Source organism: Trichechus manatus, unplaced genomic scaffold (assembly GCF_000243295.1).
Source record: "Trichechus manatus latirostris isolate Lorelei unplaced genomic scaffold, TriManLat1.0 scaffold00113, whole genome shotgun sequence".
Lineage (NCBI taxonomy): Eukaryota > Metazoa > Chordata > Mammalia > Sirenia > Trichechidae > Trichechus > Trichechus manatus.
The window spans coordinates 6,839,893-6,851,127 of record NW_004444049.1 but is presented as its reverse complement, the minus strand read 5'-3'; the positions used below and the strand labels follow the sequence as shown (position 1 = coordinate 6,851,127).

The following is an 11,235-nucleotide window of genomic DNA, read 5'->3' as shown; positions in this document are numbered from 1 at the left end:
GGGGCGCCGCGTGGAGTGGTCCCACGCGGCCCGTCACACTTGGAGGCGTCGGCGTGGGCGCGCGGGGAGGCGGTAGGAGCGCGGTGCTGCGTCTCTGCGCCGGCGGGAGCTGCGCGGTGGCCCATGGTCTGGTGTGTCTGCGCGCGTGTGTGCACACGTGTGGGCGGACCTCTGGGCGCCTCTGCGCGGCGAGCACCACATGGGGTCTTGGGTTGTCCGGAAGAGTGCGGGCGTATGCAAGTGGAGGGCGTGCGGGCCGCCGGGCGGCGGCGCAGGCTGGAGCCGCAGGGCGGAGCGGGGGCGCGCGGGGCTTTGTGCCCGCGGGCGGTGGAGCGTGTCCCGCGCGTGTGCTCGTGGGTGCCGGCGTTCTCTGGCCCGGGGGCTGACGGCGTCCGGAGGCTGCTACGCCTGTCCGGCCTTTCCCGCCCCCGCCCGCTGCTTCTGGGAACCCTGCGCCCTCCCTCCCTGCGCGGCGGCGGGACCCGCCCCTGGGTTCCTCAAAAGCCCGGCGGGGCGCAAGGGAGGCCGGCCCGGCGTAGCTCGCGCAGAGCTGGGAGAGGCAGGAGGGGAGAGAGAAGCGGCGAAGATGCTGCCTCAGCCACAGCCAGCGAACTGGTACTAGCCATCCCCGGTCCCCGCCCTGCGCGGGCCAGACTCTCCATACGCTTTGCTTTTGCGCGCCTCCGCACTCTCTCTGCCTCTGCCTCGACGGCCCGGACCTGGCTGTTTTCCATGCCCCCTCCGTGGCCCCCGCTATTCCTCCGTACCCTCAGTCTATTTCCCTTCTATTCGCCTTCCTTTCCCTCCCGGTGCCCTCTACTCTTCTCACCCCCTGGAGTCCCCGGACAGGGGCTGAGGGCCAGGCAATGGAGGTAAGGGGCAGGCCAACGAAGTCTGTGCAGTGAGTTCTGGGTGGACCTTGGCCACAAGCATCCAGCCAGGGGATGTGAGGAGGGGGCATCCATGGGCAGTAGGGCCGGGGGCTCCAAGGACCTTTGAGTGGGTAGGGGTTGGAGGGGGAGGGGGTAAGGGTGTTAGGCCAGGCTATTGATCCCAGCATCCCTGGTTCTGCCCACAGTGACCGCAGCTCCCCAGGAGCCCCCTGCCCGACCCCCCCAGGCGGGCAGTGGAATTGGCCGGGCCCCTGGCCGCGCCATGCGCAGCACCACGCTGCTGGCGCTGCTGGCGCTGGTCCTGCTGTACTTGGTGTCGGGTGCCCTGGTGTTCCAGGCCCTGGAGCAGCCCCACGAGCAGCAGGCCCAGAGGGAGCTGGGGGAGGTTCGAGAGAAGTTCCTGAGGGCCCATCCATGTGTGAGCGACCAGGAGCTGGGACACTTCATTAAGGTGCGTGGGTGGGCGAGAGCCCCTTCATTGGTCACCTATGCCAGGGGTGTACTGTGCTGAGATGCTGCTTCCAGACTGATGCCCCTGGGGGCAGGGGGCAGCTGGGGTGGGGTGGGGGCAGAAACACTGGTCCAGGTCTCTGTTTCTCAATATGGCGGCCGTGGGTCGTTTTTTCTCCTTATGGTACCTGGCACAAGTGCTATCGTCCCAGAATGTCTCCTTCAGTGTGTGATGGTGGTTGAACGAAGGAAGGAAAGAAGGAATAAATGGCTGTAGCACGTAGGATATGTTCCATTTTCACAGGTCTAACTCACTGGTTTAGGGTTAGGGTTGCAAGATAAAATCCAGATGGCCAGTTCAATTGGAATTTCAGACAAACAGCAAATACTTTTTTAGTATAAGTATGTCCCAGGCAGTATTTTTATTTGCTAAACCTGGCAACGCTACACTAGTTCTGAGACATTTTTGGAGCCACAGATGCCTCAAGGAAGCCTAAGGAGAACACTGGGACCGCTCCCCCCACCTCCAGAAAAGTGCACATATAAACATGTACAGATGATTCCGGAGGGTTCCAGAATCCGCTGAAGCTCTCCCATGCCACCATGGATGCCAGGTTAAGCACCCCTTTCCCTCCAAGACACATGTTTACCATGGGAAGGTGGGGGGGGGGGAGGCCAAGGCAGGGATGAGGGGCAGCACCAGGCTTCCTTGGGACACTCATGGTCAACCTTGGTCCAGTGGCTTAAGAAAGTTCTAGACTTCAGCCTTCTGGGATGTAGTCAGGCAAGCACCTCTGTTGCTTTTTCTGATTTCTGAGTCACCGTCACATAGAAAGGAGTTCTGGTGGCATAGTGGTTAAGCACTTGGCTACTAACCAGAAGGTCGGTGGTTCAGACCCACCAGCTTCTCCATGGAGAAAGATGCAGCAGTCTGCTTCCATAAAGATTCACAGCCTTGGAAACCTTATGGAGCAGTTCTACTCTGCCCTACAGGGTCGCTAGGAGTTGGAATCGACTCGATGGCATTGGGTTTGGTTTTCGTTTTGGTCACGTAGAAAAACCCTAAGATTTAATTTTAATAAATTAATGTTTATTACTTAATTTTAGAGTACCCCTCTTTCTCTGTCTGTTAGTGGAGGGAGGGACCGGTCAACATGGAGGCCTCAGAGTTCCAGCTGATTCTCAAGGTAGCAGGACCCAGGGCAGATGAGGGTGGGGTAGGGCCAGGACACTGGCAGCCTGACATTGTTTCTGGATACTTCCAGTATGCCAGTGAGGCCCAGAGAGGCCTGGGCCAGAGAATGTGCCCGACCAGACCACAGGGCAGAGGGAGGGAGGGAACCTGACCTATTTTATCTTCGCCAACCGAATTGCTTTTTTCCTGGATAAGACAGAAAAAGAAAGGGAGAGGCTGGGCCTAGAAGTGAGTGTGAGGGGCAGCTGCTTGATTTCTTTTCTACAATAAGGTTCACTCCTTGATGTAGTCAATCATGCAGCAAATAATGCACCTACTGTGTGCTAGGTGCTGTGCTCTACACTATATCAGGATGGAAAAAATGCGGGCTCTGCTTTGGAGGCTGTCACACCTAGGAGAGGGGACAGACCCACAGACAGACAGGTCACTGTAGGATGCCGTGGAAAGGGAGCCTTTCTTCTTTCCTTCTTTGCTGAGCACCTATTATGTGCCGGGCCCTGGGCTGGGTGCTGGGGGTAAAGAGGGAGATCCCAGAGGGCTTTGGAAGAGCTGGGACTGGAAATGAGCCAGAGGAGATGGGTAGAGTTTAGAGATGTGTCATTTGGGGGCAAGAGACTCCCAGGTGGAGAAACAGCATGGGCCAAGGCGTGGAGGCTGGACAGCTCCAAGTGTTTTTGCAGAATCCAGATTTACCAGATGCCTTAGTCATTTGAAACAAAAATCAGAACACACAGGATGACAAAGGACTTTTTTCCCCCTAAGCAGTAAATTTATTGGAAAAGTTTTGCAAAATAAAAATTAAATCGCTTAATCATACATTTCACTTTGTGGCTTTATTTTAAAAAATATATTATTACAGGAAATGGAATCGTTTCAGAAAATCTGGGAGCAAGGGCACTATAACTTGGGGTCCCAGATGGCAATCCCAGTAGAGATGACTGGGAAAAGGGGCATTGGGACCAGATTGAAAAAGGGCTTGAATGCTGGGCTAGGGAGTTGGGACTCCATTCTATAGACAGCAGGGAGCCATGGCTGATTCTAAAGAGTCACTTTAGGAAAATTAATTTGGAATGGGTCTTGCTATTGAGGATTGCAGCCAGCGAGAAAAGGTGGTTTATGATCCCACCCACACCCAATGCTTTGTGCCTTGGTTCTGTACTCCTTGGGGTAGGACCCCTTGCACCCCTGCCTCCTTATTGTCTCATTATGCTCTGACTTCCTATCTCCTAGGGCAGGCACTCTCAAAACACAGACCCTGCCCCAAGGGATCTGCAGGCTGGCAGGAGGGGAAGACACATGGACATTCCATTCATTCGATAATGTTTATTGAGCACCTACTATGTGGCACATGGTTTGACTTGGACTTCAGTGAGGTGGAGGTGGGGTATGTCTATGAACCTCCTAAAATTTGATGAAATATTTGAGAAGAGAATATTGGAAGAGAAGATCCCAAACTTTCATTAATTTTCTAAAGCGAAGGACTCAAACTCAGCTTTCCAATAGGGGCAATAGCGAATGGTGAGGTCTGTGGAAAGCTGGAAATCACAGGGCGTATAATCACATCAAAGCTTATTTAACAGACACATATGGTTTACTCTGTTGTTAAGTGCTTTTAGCTCTTCACAAGAACTCTATGAGATGGGTACTATTATCATCATCCGCCTTGGTAGATGCAGAAACTGAGGCAGAGGGAGTTAACTTGCTCATTACACAGCAAGTAAGTGAGGCCACCAAGATCTGAACCCAGGCAGTCTGGTCCCAGAGTCCATGCTCCTGACCACTGTAAAACTGAAGCTCTGTTGTGTGAAATTAGGGGGCAGATAATGCAAACATTTCTAAAACACAGGAAGTCAAACAGACTTGGCTGCAGGTGGATTGGGTCACCCAATTTGCCATCTCTGCTCATGGGACGGCATTCAGGGAGGCCAGGAGAAGGGGAGAATTGAGAGAGGAAGGAACTACCCTGGAGACTGGAGGGGCAGGAAGGTGGCCAGGACAGGAGGGAGGACTGAGGTTCCTCCTTCTGAACCTTGTCCTGCAGGAGGTGGCTGATGCCCTGGGAGGGGGTGCGGACCCTGAAACCAACTCAACCAGCAACAGCAGCCACTCAGTCTGGAACCTGGGCAGCGCCTTCTTTTTCTCCGGCACCATCATCACCACCATCGGTGCGGGAGGGGACAGGGCATATGGAGGGGCCGTGGGGGTGGGGTGGGCTTCCTCGAGGGAGAAGGTGCAGGGGGAGGTAGGGTGCGAAAGCGGCCCCTAGACGTCCGGCACGCCCCTCTGCCCAGGCTATGGCAACGCGGCCCTGCGCACTGACGCGGGGCGCCTCTTCTGCATCTTTTACGCGCTGGTGGGGATCCCTCTGTTCGGGATCCTGTTGGCGGGGGTCGGGGACCGCCTGGGTTCCTCCCTGCGTCGCGGTATCGGCCACATCGAAGCCATCTTCCTGGTGAGCTGCTCCACTCTGGGTGCGTCCTTGCGCTGGGCTCCGGAGACCCTTCCCTACTTCCTGGCACGTGAGCGCCTGTCCCTAGACCGCAAGAGCCTGGCGCGCAGGCTGGGGGGAGGGGGAGGTGCTGGGAGTGGAGGAGGTGGGTGTCTCCTCGCTCCTGCCTACCGCCCCTCCCCACAGAAGTGGCACGTGCCACCGGAGCTGGTGCGGGTGCTGTCCGCGGTGCTCTTCCTGTTGATCGGCTGCCTGCTCTTTGTCCTCACGCCCACGTTCGTGTTCTGCTACGTGGAGGGCTGGAGCAAACTGGAGGCCATCTACTTCGTCATAGTGACGCTCACCACAGTGGGCTTCGGCGACTATGTGGCCGGTGAGGCCGCCCTGCCTGCCTTGCGAAGGCCCCCGTTCCCACCCACTGTATTCTTGCCAAGGGACTTTGGGGTGCATAAGGGCACCCCTCACACGTCACATTCTTGCACACATACTCACTTTCTTGTATGCTACACTCCCATACATACTCAAATTCTTGCACGTGAGCATCACCTCTAGCACACTATCTTGCACACCTTCAACTTACGCATGCTCATCCTCACGCGTGCATTCCCACACTGTAGCGCAGCAGCATTGTCCTGGGGAGGGCTGGTCTTCTCAAAGAGCTGGGGAGAGGGGCAGGGACCATGCTGCTCACAGGCGACACGCCTGCGCACAATCAATTCTTTCCACCCTCCCTGGGGGTCTCCCAGGCGCCGACCCCAAGCAGGACACCCCAGCCTACCAGCCGCTGGTGTGGTTCTGGATCCTGCTCGGCCTGGCCTACTTCGCCTCTGTGCTCACCACCATCGGGAACTGGCTGCGAGTGGTGTCCCGCCGCACCCGAGCTGAGGTAGGTGCCTGGCTCAGCGCTGATGCATGTACCCCATCAGCTTGTTGACCGGTATGTCTCCCTTCCAGAGTGAGCTCTTGGAGGGGCTGCGAACAGAGGGGTAAACTGTCATTTGCAGGTGACTCTCCACCTCTGCCCTCAGGACATGGTTGCCAAATTTAGCAAATAAAAAAGTAGGAAGCCCAGTTAAATGTGCATTTCAGGTAAACAAGGAATAACATTTTAGTATACCAAACCCATTGCCATCGAGTCGATTCTGACTCATAGCGACCCTATAGGACAGATTAGAACTGCCCACTAGGGTTTCCGAGGAGCAGCTGGTGGATTCCAACTGCCGATCTTTTGGTTAGCAGTCTGAGCTCTTAACCACTGTGCCACCAGGCCTCCATACTTGTACTAGGACCTACTGATACTAACATTTTATTTGTTGCTTATCAGAAATTCACATTTAACTGGGCGTCCTGTATTTTGCAACCCTACTCGGAGCACCCAGCTGTGGACCGGGACAGAGGTGCAAAGGCCTTGGGGGCACGAGAGGGAGAGCTGAAATAAAACTAGGGCTTTCTAGAAAGCTCCGGGAGAAGGAGGCGCTTTGGTGCTGATGGGGGAGAAGAGCTTTCCGGGTGCGGGCTGAGGAAGGAGGACCAGGGGGAAAAGAGAGAACCAGAGCTGATTGGCGAAGGGGAGGGCGCCCGAGGACCCCTGGCCCCAAACGCTGGAAGCCGCCTTCCCTCTCCACGCAGATGGGCGGCCTCACGGCCCAGGCCGCCAGCTGGACCGGCACGGTGACCGCGCGGGTGACCCAGAGAGCCGGGCCCACCGGGCCGCCGCCGGAGAAGGAGCGGCCGCTCCTGCCTCCGCCGCCAGCCCCGACGCAGCCCGTCGTACGTCCCCTATCCCCTGCGCCTACCGAAAAGGTCGAGCCGCCTTCCCCGCCCACGGCTTCTGCCCTGGACTACCCCAGCGAGAACTTGGCCTTCATCGACGAGTCCTCCGACACGCAGAGCGAGCGCGGCTGCGCGCTGGCCCGCACACCCAGGGGCCGCCGCCGCCCCAACCCCCCCAGGAAGCCTGCGCGTCCCCGGGGCCCCGGGCGTCCCCGGGACAAAGGCAAGCCCGCGTAGGGCAGGCTCCCGGGCTGGCCTTCCAAGGGCTTTCTTTTCGCGCTCTCCCCGGCATGGCATGGCCAGTTTGTTTGACCAAAGAGCCCGCTTCTTAACGGGACTGACATCTGGGGAGAAGGCTACGGGCTTCCTGTCCACCACCAACTTCCCTCAAACCCCCGCCCCCATCCATCCATTTCCAGACCCCAAGGCTTTCTGTTTTGCTGCCCCGCCGGGCCTGCCCCTCACAACACCTCACGACTGTGCCTGAAAGCCTGGATCAATAAATGAAAACATTGTGCACCGTTGCGAGCCTGCGCGCTCCGGTGACGCGAGTGGGTGTGGGCGCGCTGGCGTCGGGCCGCCGCGGGGCACGGCAGGCCCCAGTGACCCCTAGAGCACCGACGTCGGTCATGGCCCGGCCCTCTCCGCTGTGCGCTGGCCCACGTCTCTGCCCTGGGGGCTACCGGGTGGGGCCTGGCATGGGAATCTGTCAAGATGGCCCAGGCTGCTCCAACCTCGGCACAGAGATTTGGGGGTGGGAGTGGCACAGAGTCGATGACATCTAAGCATGGAGGGCTGTAGCCTGAGCCCTCCAAGCGCGAGACCCCCATCGCCGTCTGCCCCTCCCCCTTCTTGGAGCGTGACCCCCTCCTAGCTCGAGGCCTGTGGGTCCGTTGGGGAAGAACCATGGAGGAAAAGCCGTCTAAAGAGCTCTTCCAGAGGCCGCCCGTGGCCTCTTCTGGAAGCACTGGTCCTCTGGCCGACTCTCGAGCCCCGCACCCCGCCAGCCCCCAGACTCATCCTAGGTCCGACTGGGGCCCAGGGCTCGCCGCTCTTCCCACCAGTCTCCACGCTCGACGGAGCCCCAGCCCTGGCTTGGCTCCGGATCCCTGTCGGCAGCCGGCTGACTCCTACTCCCTGCCACCCTCGGCTCCCCTCGTTGTGTGTGACCCACAGGCATCGCTCAAGTCGTTGGTCCATCATGGCTCCGACGAGTCGCACCAGCAGAGCGACATCCGGAAGCTGTGGACCACGGCCACGCTGTCCGAGATGAATCTGAACTTGCCGCTGTCCAAGGTTTCGGAGTGGTCAGACACAGATGGCAGCAGCTTTTGCCACCAGAAGAACGGCGTCGACTCGGACGCCGCCGACTGGGAGTGGGACGACGGAGAGCGCGTTACCCTGCCGAGTGACAACAGCTTCAAGCAAGAGTTGGACGAACACACCTTGTTGAAGCTGGAGCTGCACCGCGGCCGCTCCCAGGGGAGCAGTTTAGAAGAGGGAGACTCCAGGACCGAGGCCGGTCAGTGTGACTTCGCCGGCCGTGGGCGCCCGCAGGGCAGGGAGCTGGCCAGGGCCTCACTTCCAGTGGCTGTAAAATGAGGGGAGGTTGATAGTCTCCAGGTTTCTAGGATCCCCCGGGAGGGGCACCAGCGCCCATCTTTCGCGCTTTAAACCAACCAGACATTCTTGGAGCGCCCCCTACCGGGCAGGCGTGATACCAGTCTTTGGGGTTCGCGGCCCCAGGGGTAGGGAAGCGAGAGCCATGCACCAAAATGCGCAAAGGGAGGGCGGTAGGACCGGTGCTTTTAATGGAATCACTGGACCAGTTTAGAGGAGGGAGAAAACCCTGGCTGCGGACTGCCCTGGTTGAGATGTCTTTCATTCAGTCAGTAATTGGTTACAGATTTTGAGCACCTACTACGTGCCAGACACTATACGTAGCGGAACTTCTCCCCGCCCCCCCCCCGGAAACGCTTTTTCAGGGAATTGGAAGCGATAATATGATGAGTTCCATTTACTGAGCGCTTGCTATGTGCCAGGTACGGGGCTTCCCGGGCATTATCACCTTTAAACTTCACAAACTCCACAAGGGAGGACTGTTATGACCCCATTTTACAGATGAAGCAATTTGAGGGCACAAAGTTCCAGTTACTGGTCCTGAGTCTCCCAGTGGGGCAGTCAGAACGGCAACCTAGGTGGGTGGGACTTTAAAGTCCAGGATTGTCACCCTGTCCCATACTGTCTCTACTAAGGTAGAACCTGGCAGCTGGTCTCTGAAGGCCACCCCCTCACATGTCTACCCACACATCTCTGTTGACACTGTCCTCTTTTCTCTTCTCCCAGAGAAGTCTCCCTCAATGTTATCACTCAGTATCTCGAAGCACACACCTCATCGAGCCTACTGGACAGAGCAGCAGAACAGGGTTGGAGGGTCCCAGGGAGACTGGGGGTTTTAGTGGGTGGGGGATGGGAAAGTTGGGGGTTGCAGGGATGGGGGTGGTGGAGCAGGCAGGGCAATTGGGGATCTTCAGGGAGCGGGTGGGACATTTTAGCTTTCTGCTGCTTCTCCAGCTGCCGCTGCCCCTGACGGAACTCATGGAGAACGAAGCTCTGGAAATCCTCACCAAGGCTCTCCAGAGTGAGTCATCCCCTTCCCCTGCACTTCGTTAGGTGATTCTGGGGGGTTTGCAGGGCCTGTAGTTGTGGGATTTTCCTTGTATGCCTTGTCAGATCCCCTTACCACCCACAAATATTCCAGGGGCCCCACAAATAAGTAACAAGTTAGGGATCTGGTGCCAGGAGATGCAGTGGGGTGACCAACCGGGCCTGGGGCCAGCCCTAGTGCAGTCACACTCTAGCTGATGTGGCTTCTCTGAGGCTTTGTCTCCACCTGCCCGTGGGGATTACAGACTGTGTGGCTGTGGCTCCCTTCCCTGGGATGCTGTGAGGAGCTTTTGGACAGGATTATTTGGGTAAACTTCCCCTGGCTTGCCCTGCTTATGGTATGAACGTCCAGAGGGCAGAAAGTGTGGGCTATTGGCTTACAGTGGGTAGTCCATCCAGGAGATGTCCACAAAGTTGCCGGCTATCACTGCAACACCTTCTCTAACTTTGCCCTTCACCTTAACACCCGCCTTCTGCTTCCCCTTCCTGCCTGCCCTCATCTATTTGGAGCACCAGTCTAAGACTTGCCCATTTAAAACAAACAAAACCGGCAGTGCCCTAGCGCCTCGGAGATCGAAAGTTCCCCAAACCAACACAGACCCGAGCGCTGAGCGCTCCTGCCACTCCAAATCACCCGCAGTTCCTCCAGTCACACCTGCGGCGTCTGCTGCAGCGAAGACCATCCCCGTGCTCGCTGCCCTGAGCGGAGCCCTGCCCTCCTCCTAGGCTACCGGTCGGGGATCGGAAGGGACCACTTCCTGACCATGCAGCTTCAGCGAAGCATCGAGGGGCTCAAGAAGCGCCGCAACAAGAGGCTGCACGTCTCACTGCGCTGAGAGCACCCCGCGGGCTCGAGCGGCCGCCCGTCTCTAGCCCCAGTCCCTGTCCAGTCCCCAGACCCAAGCCCACCCCCGTCCGCGTGGAATCTGAGCCCGAGAGAAATAAAAGAGTGTATGCATGGTCCGTGAGTCAGTGCGTGTCTGTCCGCGTGAGGCGGACGCATGGGGCCCCGCCCTTCCCCCTGACCTTCACTCGGTCACCGCAGTGACCTTGAGCCTTCTCAGTCCGGGCCCTAGCGGCCTCGCTTTCCAGGGACTCGAAATCCAGGGCTTCTTGTATGTTTCAGGTCTGCTTCTCCCACCCCTGGTTCCGCAGCCTTGTAGGTATTGGGTCTGGGGTCCAGGGCCCCGATGGTGTTACCTTGGGGGAAGGGGAAAAGGGAAAGGGGCAGCAGCGCCCCTCCTGCTCGAGCCAGAGAGGCTCGGCTCCTCATGCATATGCAGATACGCAGCTTTTCCGCTAGTTCCGCCCTCGCATTTACATATGTATGTGGTCTACCTTCACCACAGCTGCGGCCGCGAAGCAACCTCGCCCACTCCTCTCTCGCACAGCGCGCCCCGCCTCCTCCGTTACGCAACAGCGTCCCTGGCCCCACCCTCTCTCGGCTCAAATTCCCGGCGCAGCTCCGAGTTTTCTCTGGCCCCGCCCCCTCGGCTGTCGCGTACGCATGTGCGCCGCTGTGGCTCGGCGGCGGCTGGGCGGGACCTTCGTGAAGGCCCGCCCACTTGCTTTGCCGGCTCCGCCCCGACTCGTCCGGGTACGCAGGCGCTTCCCGCCCCATTTGTCTGATTAGCATAGGGGGCCTGCCCCGCCCCCCTGCTTTGCATGCGCACAGCCGGCCCCGCCCCCGCTGTCAGCTGGAGGAAGCGGAGTAGGAAGCGGCCGCGATGTCCTTTTGTGTCCTACAAGCCGCCGGCGGCGCCGCCGAGTGAGGGGACGCGACGCGGAGGGGCGGCGCGGCCCGAGGA

The 11,235-nt window shown here is 58.5% G+C and overlaps 2 protein-coding genes across 2 annotated transcripts; both read left to right on the top strand.

The window, feature by feature from the left end:
- Positions 1-1,078: 1,078 nt before the first annotated feature.
- On the top strand, positions 1,079-7,301 carry KCNK4 (potassium two pore domain channel subfamily K member 4). Its single transcript, XM_004383782.2, has 6 exons — positions 1,079-1,344; positions 4,580-4,703; positions 4,830-4,990; positions 5,174-5,360; positions 5,734-5,873; positions 6,617-7,301. The coding sequence occupies exons 1-6, from the start codon at positions 1,156-1,158 to the stop codon at positions 6,995-6,997; spliced, it is 1,182 nt and encodes a 393-aa protein (XP_004383839.1). The 5' UTR covers positions 1,079-1,155; the 3' UTR covers positions 6,998-7,301.
- A 365-nt stretch (positions 7,302-7,666) lies between these two features.
- On the top strand, positions 7,667-10,263 carry CATSPERZ (catsper channel auxiliary subunit zeta). The gene is made up of 4 exons (XM_004383925.1): positions 7,667-8,282; positions 9,107-9,186; positions 9,335-9,401; positions 10,154-10,263. The coding sequence occupies exons 1-4, from the start codon at positions 7,667-7,669 to the stop codon at positions 10,261-10,263; spliced, it is 873 nt and encodes a 290-aa protein (XP_004383982.1).
- The last annotated feature ends 972 nt before the right edge of the window (positions 10,264-11,235 follow it).